The sequence below is a fragment of the Gadus chalcogrammus genome, chromosome 3 (genome assembly GCF_026213295.1).
Source record: "Gadus chalcogrammus isolate NIFS_2021 chromosome 3, NIFS_Gcha_1.0, whole genome shotgun sequence".
NCBI classification, from domain to species: Eukaryota; Metazoa; Chordata; class Actinopteri; order Gadiformes; family Gadidae; genus Gadus; species Gadus chalcogrammus.
The window spans coordinates 24,648,020-24,662,249 of record NC_079414.1 but is presented as its reverse complement, the minus strand read 5'-3'; the positions used below and the strand labels follow the sequence as shown (position 1 = coordinate 24,662,249).

At 48.5% G+C, this 14,230-nt stretch overlaps 1 protein-coding gene across 1 annotated transcript; it reads right to left on the bottom strand.

The window, feature by feature from the left end:
- Positions 1-7,318: 7,318 nt before the first annotated feature.
- LOC130380125 (endonuclease V-like) lies at positions 7,319-14,155 on the bottom strand. Its single transcript, XM_056587308.1, has 5 exons — positions 13,292-14,155; positions 12,099-12,270; positions 9,426-9,560; positions 7,758-7,797; positions 7,319-7,497 (listed from the first exon to the last, which is right to left on the bottom strand). The coding sequence occupies exons 1-5, from the start codon at positions 13,333-13,335 to the stop codon at positions 7,319-7,321; spliced, it is 570 nt and encodes a 189-aa protein (XP_056443283.1). The 5' UTR covers positions 13,336-14,155.
- Between the last annotated feature and the right edge of the window lie 75 nt (positions 14,156-14,230).

Sequence of the window (14,230 nt, the reverse complement as noted above, 5' to 3'; positions counted from 1 at the left end):
GTCAGACCGCAGGAGGGCCAGAGAGGAAGAGGAGGAAGAGGAGGCGATGAAGGGGACAGGGGGTGTGCAACGAGGCGTACGTTGATTGGGTGATTGATAGTGGAGGTCAGAGGTGAGTTTGACAACGGGAGAAACACAAGGCTTGGATGGGAGGGGGGGGAGGGGGGGGTGAGGGAGAGATAGTGGCGTAGGGAGTGTAGAGAGAGAGAGGGAGGAAGGAGTGAGGATGACACTGACAAGATGGCCATCCTGGCGGTGTCTCTAGAAACGTTATACACACAACTTGATACACACAACCCGGTACACACAACCTGATACACACAACCTGATACACACAACCCGGTACACACAACCTGATACACACAACCCGATACACACAACCTGGCCTGGTTGAGTGTGTTTGGTTGTCCGAGGGAGGGAGGGAGGGGAGTGTGTCTCTCTCTCACTCCTCTCTCTCTCTCTCTCTCTCTCCCCCCCTCCTCCTCCTCCTCCTCTCTCTCTCTCTCTCTCTCTCTCTCTCTCTCTCTCTCTCTCTCTCTCTCTCTCTCTCTCTCTCTCTCTCTCTCTCTCTCTCTCTCTCTCTCTCTCTCTCTCCTCCTCTCTCCCTCTCTCTCTCCTCCTCTCTTTCTCTCTCCCTCCCTCTCCCTCTCTCTCTCCCTCCCTCTCCCTCCCTCTCTCTCTCTCTCGACACTTCTCTGTGATGGAGGAGGAGAAACATTCGCAGAGGTCGTAAAGGTGTCCTCCTGGCATTTGTTCAAACTCGGCTCGGTGTTCTCAGCGTTACCATGGCAACACCTTTCCCAGACATCTTCGCTAGACCGCGGCCGCAAACTTCTTCTCCCCGTCGACTCCCGAGCTCCGAGCTCCGCCAGTTCAGCCAACGCGTCTGGGCATCACAGTGAGCACCTCACATACCTGCGTGTTTGTGTTTCTGTGTGTGGGCGCATCAGAGATGTGTGTGTGTGTGTGTGTGTGTGTGTGTGTGTGTGTGTGTGTGTGTGTGTGTGTGTGTGTGGAGGGGGGTGTGTGTGAGGGTGATGGGTGCGATGTGTCTGTGTGTGCGTATGTGGGGGGGGGGGAGGATGTGTGTATGTGTGTGTGTGTGTGTGGAAGACGTGCGATGTGTGTGTGTGTGTGTGTGTGTGTGTGTGTGTGTGTGTGTGTGTGTGTGTGTGTGTGTGTGTGTGTGTGTGTGTGTGTGTGTGTGTGTGTGTGTGTGTGAAAGAGGTGCGACGTGTGTGTGTGTGTGTGTGTGTGGGGGGTGCAATGTATGTGTGTGTTTGTGATACGATCTGTGTAAGTGTGTGTGTGTGTGTTGAAGAGGTGCGATGTATGTGTGTGTTTGTGATGCAATGTATGTGTTTGTGTGTGTGTGTGTGTGGAAGGGGTGCGATGTGTGTGAGGGGAGGGGTGCGACTTGTGTGTGCGCGCGTGCGCGGGTGTATTAGCTTGTTTACGAGCCCCTGCGTTCCAGTTATTAGCACTGATCTCATTTTTCCAGTTTCCTACTTTGGGAGGAGAAAGCGTTCGGTTGGTTGTACATGTGATTAGATCCGGGCTGATTTCCCCGCTGGCCCCGACTAGCCGGGACGTCAGCGGTGAGGGTCACGCGTGCGGACTGATTGGATGGAGGAATCTCTCAGGAAGCTAACTTCATCGAACTACTTCTAAAGTTTCCAGTGGAAATAGCGGCGGGGAATACTGAACGCACGGCGGTGTGTGACCGTGATGCCGAAGCTATTGGATATTTAAAACGGATTCCATATCCTGCCCTCATCCACGGACACAGTAAGGACAGATGGGGAGGAGCTGATTAGATAACATTTAGGGGGGCAGCGGTAGATCATGGAGGTAGGGTTTGAATTGTAGCCGGAAGGTTGCTAGTTCGATTACCGGCTCATTGTCCCTGAGCAAGACACCTCACCCTAATTGCTCCCGACGAGCTGGCTGTCGTCCTGCATGGTTCATTACACCGTGGGGGGGGGTGTAAATGTGTGTAAGCTTCGGATTAACGCGTCTGCTAAATGTATCTGTACATCTTGAATCTACAAAGAGCCACGGCAATAAACTCTCAGCACCTGCGCCCTCGCCTAGACTCTGTACTTCCTTTCTCTTCACAGACCACCGCCCATACCATCACAGGTTGGTCACCATGACGACGACACCACTATCTTTGGACTCATCAGTAACAAACCGGTGCGAATAAAACAGCCGGGTTCCGGTTTCCGAATGCGGTACAGAGAACCAGTGCAAAGCTCGACACTTCCACGACACAAGAACACGTCATCGTTCTGAATCGCAGCCCGTACACATCCCAGGAGGACGCCTAACCGTCGTAGAGAGGTTCAGGTTCCTTCGTACCCTCGGTGGACAATCAACGGAGAACGCATCGCCAACAAAGCCGAGCGAACACTATTCTTCCTCAGACAGCGCAAGGAACGTAGAGTCAAACAACATATGCTCCTTAAGTTCTTCACATCCATCATCGTCACCTCAACTCATCCGTAACACTCACACCGGCGACAGAAAAACAAGAGGAAACTGGAGATAAATCACGCAAAATCACTGACACCACCCTCTCATCCACCGAAGCGCTTTAAATCGAACGCACAACCAACTGGGCAATCCAACCCATAGCAGACCTGTCGTATCATGCTCACACCCTGTTCCAGCTACTGCCCTCCGGGGGGCGCTCTAGGTCACTGACCGCCTAATCCTCACGCTCTCACCTTCCCCGCCACCGTAAGGACGGTGACCTCTCCCCGTGAACAGTGCACGCAACATGCACTTCAGCACCGTTTGTATAAGAAAAATCTGTCTATCTGTGGTTGTACTTAATAATAAATGTGATTTATATAGCGCCTTTCAAACTCAAGGACCCTTTACAAAGTGGGCAGGAACATAGAAAACAAAGTAACTAATCCAAAATCACACACGAAGACGAGGAAACAAACAAGAGGGGGGGGTCACAGGCAGGAGCTATACGTAATAAATGCAGTGATTGGCCGTGATATGTCATCAGATATTAAGGAAACATGCCATGTCGAAAGACTGTCTATTCCGACAACAATACTACAGCCAGTACTTTTTCCTTTGAAATTTTCGTTGTGGGTCGGAACGTCTGCTTTGTTTTGCCCTGTGGGTTAGATTCCCTATTCTCCGAGTACCCCGGGTTGCCAGATATGAAACAGATTGGCAGACAAACCCAGCATGCTGCAACCCTGGAGGCAATCAACCAAACGGCATCCACTGACTGTAGTCGACTCAGAAGCTTCGTCCTCTGGTGAAATAACTCCATGACTAGAGCCCGTGTTAAAACACAGGTACGTGTTGGAGACTGCTTGGAAGACGGAGCCCAGAAGGATCTCAAGATGGAGGCTGCACGAGCTGGTGTATGATTTGCAATCAATAAAGAAATTGCAAACGTTTACGTCAGCTTACTGATTTACAGTATAGGGCTCGGCATCGCATGTCATCTTCTGATAAGTCGAAGAGTTTACTAATCCAATCATAACGCAACGCGGTGAGACGCCAGCATGTTGTGATTGGCCGTCCGTCAAGCAGGGCTGTGTCAGCTGTGAATGCTGCTAGGGTCAGCTCCACACTTCAGAAGAGCATTGAGTTCAAGCAAATCTATTTCTGCAAATATAATTTGTAGAATTATTATAAAAAGGAAATCGAACCGATTTCCGGACTGATTTTGTGATTAACACCCTAAAACATTCACTAGAAAACAGGAAACGAAGTCAAAACCTGAGTCACGGGGCCCTTCTCAAAACCAAGAATGAAAGAACAGACTTGTGTTCTTGGGGAGAACAGACTTGTGTTCTAGAGGAGAACAGACTTTTGTTCTTGGGGAGAACAGACTTGTGTTCTAGAGGAGAACAGACTTGTGTTCTAGAGGAGAACAGACTTGTCTTCTTGGGGAGAACAGACTTGTGTTCTAGAGGAGAACAGACTTGTGTTCTTGGGGAGAACAGACTTGTGTTCTAGAGGAGAACAGACTTGTGTTCTTGGGGAGAACAGACTTGTGTTCTAGAGGAGAACAGACTTGTCTTCTTGGGGAGAACAGACTTGTGTTCTAGAGGAGAACAGACTTGTGTTCTTGGGGAGAACAGACTTGTGTTCTAGAGGAGAACAGACTTGTGTTCTTGGGGAGAACCGACTTGTGTTCTTGGGTAGAACGTTCTTGCTAGTCGTACTTGGGAGCATGTACTTGCGTGGTCCCGAGCCCGTAGAACGCTGTGTGACGGTTTGAGTCGATGAGTTCTTGCTGGTATATTGCGCACAAAACAGAGACCGCCTGCAGTCCTCCAAAATAGAAACCGTGCTTTCTCATCAAATATTTAAGCTGCGCTGATTACTCCTCCACTGTACACTAAAAACGTAATGTCTGTTCATAATAAAACATAACGACAGTCCCTTTTCATGCTGCGTCGGTTGTTTATTTTATGAAATATTTTGTACAGTTGATGGCCCGCGTCTCCTCCAGCGCCCGCCCCGTTAGCTGCAGTGGTCTGTGGGGTACGGGGGGGGGGGGGCTGTGAGTGCTACTGGCCGGCTGGCTAGCTTGACCAGCAGTCACTGATGGCGCTGCCTGACACCCCGAAAACATTGACACACATCTTCGATTCGCCATCAATTCCCATAAAACTGCCAATATTATTTAACATGAAGAAAGGGTTGATTTTTAATCGGGCGAAACGCAAACTTGTGCATTGGGACAGTACTCGCTCCGCAAGAGGTGACGTTTCATGGATACAAGGACAAAAATACGGACAAAAAAAACGTCGCTTGAGAAAGGCCCAGACTGATTGGGCAGCTCGGTGAGGCTGCAGCCCTGTTGCTCATTGAGCAATCAACATTGAGCAGTCAATGTGCAACAGGTTGAACCCTCCATCACCATGCAGACACACACACTGGGGATCGACCGATATGGATTTTTTAGGGCCGATACCGTTTTCTTTTCATCAGCCTTAGCCTATACACCGACACCGATTCTCTTGAGCCGATATGTGGAGCCGATACTACCCTGGAAATCAAGACTTCTCGCGAGATAGATGTGGGTCTGGATTTCCAGGCTAAGCCTCCCTCAATTTACACCATAAAAATGACACCACGATGATAACGAATGTTAAAATGTCTCAACTTAAAAAAGTTAACATTTATTGAACTGTCGGTAAATCATGCGGGAAAAAAATGAATCGGCCGATACTCAAAGAAAAATCAAATCACATCAAAAAAATGATTTATTTTTGAGCATCCGCAGATTATTTATATTTTTCAGCATGACTACAGACAGTTCAATAAATGTAAATTTCTTTATATGCCGATATATCGGTCGATCACTAACACACACTAAAGGAGATATCCTGCATGGCAACAGGGAGCCCCAGGACACGCATCAGTGTCTGCAAACCTTCACAATAAACCAGACTTCAACCCCAACCCCGCGGCGGCCTCGTCTGGAGGAGCCCAGTACAAGGGTGGCAGCCGTCTCGCTGACGTGAAGCGCTGGACCTTGTTCCACGGGGGCCTACGGCTCGGCCCAGCGTCCCGGGCGTCCTTATCTTATTCATTAATAATTCTCAGACCGCGGCGACAATAAAGGAAGAAACATTCCCAACAAACCCTTGTTAACAACGTGACAAGCCATGACCCCCGTCAGCCCCGGCTTTCTCCACGACAACCAGACCTTGCGTCACGGCTTACGTGAAGCATGAGGGGTCAAAGTTGAAAGCAGCTTGGGTAAAGGCGCAGGTACTGCACCGCAAACAAGCTTTGTATGATTGAGTCGATGGAACTCAGTGTTAGAAAACCATGAGGGGAATAAAGTTATGTTTAACCAATATTAACAAAACAGTTCAACTTTTAACTACACAGTTGCTCTCCAGAAGAGAGTCACTAATAAAAGTAGAAACTATAATAACTTTGAAGGTTTTCATTGATGACCAATCATTTTTGTGTCCGTGTAGAGAAACTAAGACCTTGAATAACACAAAGGTGTATTAGGGCCATGTGCAGAAGGCAGTGTTGGGTTTGGTTAGTACCACATAGTATATACACGGACCAGTATTATTTTTAAGGAAGCAAACATCCAATAAGTTGAAATAAGAACGGGGCCTGGAAGTAAGATGGACTCCATCTCATCTCTAGGCAGCAGAGGGAGGGCTGACGTCGGGGAGACGTTTCCTTGAGGTCACCACCTCTGTTGTTAAAGCTAGACAGTCTGGACAGAACTGGGACAGCACAAACATTAAAGTGCTTTGGTTCCCCGTCCCAACACGGGTCACAGAGCCCGGCAGACTCCCCCATCGGTATTCATGGACTAATAGGAACTTGTTGTAGCTTGATCAGTATGCAAGAAGTCGCACTGAGCCTGTTGGCTTGAAACTAATGTCAGATGAACCACACACGCACACACGCACACGCAAACGCGTGCACACACACACACACCCACACTTAAACTTTCTCATTGTTCATCCATTGAAGCAGCACTCATAAAGGTCACCCCATCTACAAAAAGAAAACTATGTCTAAAAACACAGTCTAGTTTAATCTTGGCATGGGAAAGAGCAGATGAAATGTTATGCATGATAATAACGGCACTGGTTATTCATCTTACAAATAGCCAGGGATCAGGTCAATTCCAGTAGGAAATAATTAATAGTTTAAGGTTTCCATTAGTTAGAGTAGGTTTTCTTAATATGTAATTGGATCTATTAGTGAGGATTGACACGTTCTGTGGTAGAAATTAACCTTACATTCTATGTTAAACTATGATTATTATTAGGCCTACATATCATATATATACTTTAATGGTGGAGAAGAGCTGATCACCTTTAACCTAGATGTTGTGTGCCGTGTGACACCAGTGAGTGGGTCCAGGACATTCTCACCTGATGGGCCATGTGACACATCAGTCAGAGAGTCCAGTCTACTCCCATTTTGATGTACTCTCTGAAGACAATGCTTACATTCACACGTGTGCATCATCTCTGTTTGTATAAGGATAATATATGTTCTAAGGTCACATTGGGATTCAGAAGACATAGGGGTATGCTGACATCCACACAGTATGACCCTGATGGGAAATTCTATATTTGATGAAAGTCCAACTTTGTATTGTGTAAAATTCGGGGATATAAGGAGCTGTCCGGGATTCATTCAGTAGTGTTTATTCGCGAATACCATTCAGCTTTGTTGTCTCTCGTTTGCGGGTGGCAATAAACTCTCCATCTATACTTGACCTGGACTCCCCGATTCCTCCTTGCTTATAGCTAGTTGAAGTAAATTAGATCAGTTGTAATTATTAATGCTACAACAGTTCTGTCTCCACCAGTAGTAAGAAGGCGTGGGGCATGCTGAAGGGTGACGCTCTCACCTGTGATTGGTGCTCTTCGCTCTTGGTCACGCCCTGCACCTGCAGCAGGTTCTTGGCCACGCCCACACAGGGAATCCCAGACAGCACCCCAAGGTGGCAGGCCAGGCCAAACTCTGCAAATGAGCAACCGCTTATTGAACCAAATTTAAAGACGTAGTGATACACTCACACTTACTTGATCAGAACTTACTTACAGTAAGCAGGTTATATATATATAATATATGTGACACAGCTCAATTAAATAAGGGATTGAGTGTGATTGATTGAATGTGTGCGTGCACCGAGTGTGTATGTATATGTATGTGTGTGTGCGTGTGCGTGTGCGGACAGAGTGTGTTAATGTGAGTGCGTTTCACCACACTGCTGGACTTGCCTCTGTAGTGGAAGAGGCCGTTCCCGTCCACCAAGACGACCTGAACAAACGCACAAAGAACTTACAAACGGCTCCGTCTCAACAACAGGGGTGTGCCTGTGCGTGCGTGCACTCGGGCGATGACAAACAAACAAAGCAACCCCCTTTGCCGGTGTTAATAGAGGGCAGCTCATCGTGGCATTAAGGCGGGTCTCCCCCACCTCCGCCCGGCGGTTTGTAGCTCTAAGGGGTGATGGAGGTGATGGAGGAGCCGTGTGTCCTCATGTGTCCAGTGAACCTCTGGTCTCTGCAGAAGCTGCTCGTTAGCGCAGCACCCAGGTGGTAGTGTGCACGCGTGTGTTGAGTAGGCGCGTGTGTGTGTGTGCATGTAGGTGTGAATGTGTGGGTGTACCACATAGTGATGGTAGTATGCAGGTGTGTGTTGAGTGAGTGTCTTTCTTAGAATTACAATTAAGGCATTTAGCAGACGCTTTTATCCAAAGCGACTTACATTGGTTGATACACATTGACACACCAACGGCAGAGTCAACCATGCAAGGCGACAGCCAGCTCGTCAGGAGCAGTTAGGGTTAAGCGTCTTGCTCAGGGACACATCAACACTCAGCTAGGAGGAGCAGGGGATCGAACTAGCAGCCTTTCGGTTGCAAGACAATTGCTTTACCTCCTGAGCTAAGCCGACCAATTGGTGTAAGAATGAGTGAGTGAGTCCATGAATGCATGTGTGTGTGTTGACTATAAAAGGACAGCAGTTTGGAGGTGTGTGTGTGTGTGTGTGTGTGTGTGTGTGTGTGTGTGCGTGGCCAGTAATGTGTGTAGATGTGTGGGAGAGATCAAACCTGACACAAACACACACACACACACACACACACACACACACACACACACACACACACACACACACACACACACACACACACACACACACACACACACACACACACACACACACACACACACACAGTGAGGAGTCATGTCTCACACAACTATACACCCTGTCACCTACAAAGAGGTTTTCTTATGAGTGAGACTTGAGTGAACAAAGTTTGAGGAGTTTGCAAGGACACACGTGACATGTTATTCTCCTCATGCTCCACTGAACTAACACAAAGGGAAGGATTTCTTGCCCAGCGTCAACCTATCATGCAGATACAGGAGATTCATACTGTGTGATCTACGTACATATGTGGGTGTGGGTGAATGTTCATGTGGTAGTGAGTGAGTGAGTGAGTGAGTGAGTGTGGGCAGAGTGAGAGTGTGCTGGCAAGTGAATGTGTGCAGATGAATTAGTGAGTGAGTGTGTGAGTGAGTGTGTGAGTGTGTGAGTGAGTGAGTGAGTGAGTGAGTGAGTGAGTGAGTGAGTGAGTGAGTGAGTGAGTGAGTGAGTGAGTGAGTGAGTGAGTGAGTGCGTGAGTGAGTGAGTGAGTGAGTGAGTGAGTGAGTGAGTGAGAGCAAGTGTGGGGAGTGAGTGAGTTGCATGATTGTGTATTTGCATGTGTGTGTGTTTGAACACGTGTGTATTTGCATGCGTGTGTATTTGCAGGGGTGTGTATTTGCATGCTTGTGTATTTGCATGCGCGTGTGTATTTGCATGCATGTGTGTGTGTTTGAACACGTGTGTATCAGCATGCGTGTGTTTCCATGTGTGTGTGTCTGCAGGTGAGCCCTGACCTGAGGCAGCAGCTGGGGCCGGTTCCTCTCCAGGCGTCGCAGCGCCTCCAGCAGGAAGGGCGTCTCGCGGAAGGCCAGGAAGCCCGCCACGTAGGGGGCGGTCAGCCTCACCATCTGACTGTCCTCGTAGAGCACCTGTCGGGCAGCACGGTGTCATCACCACAGGTAACCCCGTCACTACCATCACAACCCCGTCACTACCGTCACAACCCCGTCACTACCGTCACAACCACGCCACTACCATCACAACCCCGTCACTACCGTCACAACCCCGTCACTACCGTCACAACCACGCCACTACCGTCACAACCCCGTCACTACCGTCACAACCACGTCACAACCCCGTCACTACCATCACAACCCCGTCACTACCGTCACAACCCCGTCACTACCGTCACAACCCCGTCACTACCGTCACAACCCCGTCACTACCTTCACAACCCCGTCACTACCCCGTCACTACTATCACAACCCCGTCACTACCGTCACAACCCCGTCACTACCGTCACAACCACGTCACTACCGTCACAACCCCGTCACTACCCCGTCACTACCATCACAACCCCGTCACAACCACGCCACTACCGTCACAACCACGCCACTACCGTCACAACCCCGTCACTACCTTCACAACCCCGTCACTACCATCACAACCCCGTCACTACCCCGTCACTACCATCACAACCCCGTCACTACCGTCACAACCCCGTCACTACCATCACAACCCCGTCACTACCCCGCCACTACCATCACAACCCCGTCACTACCGTCACAACCACGCCACTACCATCACAACCCCGTCACTACCGTCACAACCACGCCACTACCTTCACAACCCCGTCACTACCGTCACAACCCCGTCACTACCGTCACAACCCCGTCACTACCGTCACAACCCCGTCACTACCCCGTCACTACCATCACAACCCCGTCACTACCGTCACAACCCCGTCACTACCATCACAACCCCGTCACTACCGTCACAACCCCGTCACAACCCCGTCACTACCGTCACAACCACGTCACTACCGTCACAACCCCGTCACTACCATCACAACCACGCCACTACCATCACAACCACGTCACTACCATCACAACCACGCCACTACCATCTCAACCACGTCACTACCGTCACAACCACGGCACTACCGTCACAACCACGCCACTACCATCACAACCCCGTCACTACCATCACAACCCCGTCACTACCGGCACAACCACGCCACTACCGTCACAACCCCGTCACAACCCCGTCACTACCGTCACAACCCCGTCACTACCGTCACAACCACGCCACTACCGTCACAACCCCGTCACTACCGTCACAACCCCGTCACTACCGTCACAACCCCGTCACTACCCCGTCACTACCATCACAACCACGGCACCACCATCTCAACCACGTCACTACCGGCACAACCACGTCACTACCGTCACAACCGTCACAACCCCGTCACTACCATCCCAACCATCAGAGATGATCACATCACTACTACAACACAGTTGACCACATCACTACCACCACTACCACGTCATTTCACATAACACAGATACTTCATCACTGTTAACCATTTCACTACCGTCACAGTGAACAACATCGTAAGTATCACAATTAATCACACTACGTCAAAGGTATATCATGACCATCAGAGTTAACCACATCACTATCATAACCACATCAATACCATCAAATAATATGGTATTGATACCAGGGGTTATATTTTTCTTATTATTTTTGAAAACATCGTCCTTATTTTAGAAAGATATTCAGTCAGATTGTCCCTGCCGCAGCACACTGGCAGTATGAGAGTTACAGGCAGGTTGAGACGGCCATGATTGGATGGATTGGAAAAGGAACCTGTGAACTTGCTCCTATAGAAAGATCCTACCTCGAATGTCATTACTGGCCTGGTTTAGTGCCATGAAATTGGTTTGATTATCTGACAAATGACAAATTTGAGAAATCACATTAAGTTGGGGACGTCCATGCGCTGGCATACGATATCAAGGTAAAAGTCTGAGAACGGAAGGGTAGGAACGAAAGGTCAGTGCTGAAATTAAATGAGAAAATATCAACACTGCTGGGACGAAACCGAACCCCTAATGAAACATGATAGGGCAGAGACTGCACCTTACAAATTACTTAGCTTTTGTACTCCTTTTTTAATTGTTTACAGTACGCACGCTCCAAAACCATGGCGGCATCTAATTTACATTGAGGGCATTCAAGCAGATGCTTTATCCAAAGCGACTTACAAAAATGACATTATTCAGAAAGTGTGCCCATTTGTCAGTTCCATCTGAATAGCAGTTAGACCACGGTATCGGTTGAATGACCGGCTACAAACCTCCTGTTGAGGAGTGACCACAATTGTATCGGGCGGCGGCATGTGGCTAGGGAACTAGAGCCGGTTGGCTGGTAACCTGAAGGTTGCTAGTTCGATCCCCGAGCTCCTCCTAGCTGACCGTCGAGCTGTCTCCCAGACTAAGACAGCTCACCCTAACTGCTCCCAAAGAGCTGGCTGTCGCCTCGCATTGTTGACCCCGCCATCGGTGTGCGAATGTGTGCATGAATGGGTGGATGTTAGGCAATATTGTAAAGCACTTTGAGTGGCCACTGGTAAGAAAAGCGTTATATAACTGCGGGCACGGCCTCAGCCAATCAGCACTCACCTCCAGGTCGGGGTAGCTGAGAACCACCAGCTGGGCGCACGCGTTGACCTCGTCCCCCTTGATGAAGGACAGGTCGACTCCGCCCACCCGCTCCAGGGTGGAGAAGCGGGGGCATCGCTGCCACGCCTCGGTGTCCTCCTCCACCACCCGCTGCCTCAGGCTGGCCTGCTCCCTGCGCCACCCACACACAGGCACAGCTCAGGTGGGTGTAGGCAAGGGCCGCCTTAATGCACAGGCGTACCTGGGCTGGGGCCTACGACGATCAGGGGCCTATCATGAGCTGCAGTGAATGTTATTATTTATTTTAAATACTGGCTCATGATAAGACCCCCGATCGGCGTAGGCCCAAGACAATTCGACAACGGCAAAATGTCGGAAAATTATTTACACAACTTCATTGTAAGACCCTACACCCAGGCCTGGGTGTAGTCCTGGGTGCCCCCCCCCCCAAAGGCTTAGTCCTTTGGGGGGGGGGGGGGGGGGGACAAAGGTTTGAGGCCCTGAGGGCCACCAAGTAATCCCCCCGCAGTAATGGATAACGAATTATGACGTTTTGTGGTCAATAACTTCCACTACAAAAGTGCATCCACTAAAACCACCTGTTGAAAAAAGGATTTCTGTTTGACTGTGGGATGAGTTTACTTTGTATGCATGCTGAGAAGGATTTAATAGGCCTACACAGTACGTCTGTGTGTGTAAATGGATGCATTTTGCATTATTGTATACTTTTTCTGAGAAAGAGAAAAACATAATAGAAAATAGAAATACGTGCAACTATCTCTGGCCAACTCACTTAATCACATAACTCACTAACAAATAACGGTCTGGGAAAGCGACAAGAGAAAGCAACAGAGAATACGATCCACGAGTGTTTTATGGGGCTGCTTTCTTTAATACTTTGGCTTTAATCTGTAGTCATTGCCCATTTATATGAAGGCAATTACAATTATGTCGTGAACTGAGCTAAATCATTAAAGTGTTGCTCCGTTTCTTTGCCTTTTATTACTGGTTAAAGTATGCGATTCAGACAATCTCACAAACATTAGAGAAGAATCACTCCCTTTAATAAAGGCTGTCATCGCTCGCTTCTGACAGGTACAAGCCTCGCATGTATATGGTCGGCTGCAGACTGCAGAGCGACCCGTGATTAGTATGACTTTACAATATCTAATAACATTGAATGGTGTTCTGACCTTTCCCACCGCTTGACCACCTCGTCATCACAAACTACTGACATTTATGATGTTTAAAAGCCCAGGCAAACATTTAACATCAACATGCCAGGTGGTCTAAGGTTGGCTTCCGTGTTTATTTGATTTTGATTACGTGTAAATGAGGGCGGAGTTTCACGTTTCCAACGCGTGTTTGGCGGCTTACGGGCGCCATCTAGCGGACGTCTCTCAAACTACACCGCTCAACAGTGTTCATACCTGCGGCAGAGCACGGTCTGTTCCTCCTTATGTTGTGCTGTAGGAAGGATGTTTCTCTGGAACAAGATGTTCTACGTGCAACAGCTAGGCCCACTGATGTGACAGCAGCCATAATGACAAACATGTGGATCTCTGGAGCCTCATAGTTATTCTAGTCATAGTATTGAAGTGATTTAATCTTCCATCTAAATTCCAGATTATTTAAAGCAAATAACAAATATTTACACGTTTAAATCAGGTATTTTGAATTTTTAGTTGCATAAGTGTTAACAAGATCTACATAGAATTGATAGCATTCGTAAGCAAACTGCCATCAGTTCTATAGAGTGAGGTGTTAGCATACACTCTTATCACACATACGTTAGATTCAACATATTCCACCATTAAGGCTGTGCCTATTGACACACATAATACCCGGCTGCAACACGGCAGCATTAGAAGGCAGAGCTATAAATGGGCTGATCGGGCCATTCTAGCATTGACTGGAATAGAAACCGGTCGACCACGATATAGAAACTCTAGCGTGATGTATAGCTTTGAGTATATTGTGAGGACAGATTATGGTAAAGTGTGTAGGGTTACCTAACCACTAGGATTCCGGAGGAAGCAATTCCTGGTGTCCAACTGGGTTGGACGTCTTCCATTCTATAAAATTAGAAAACCACATACACTCAAAATGCAGATAGTAGTTTGTTAATCATG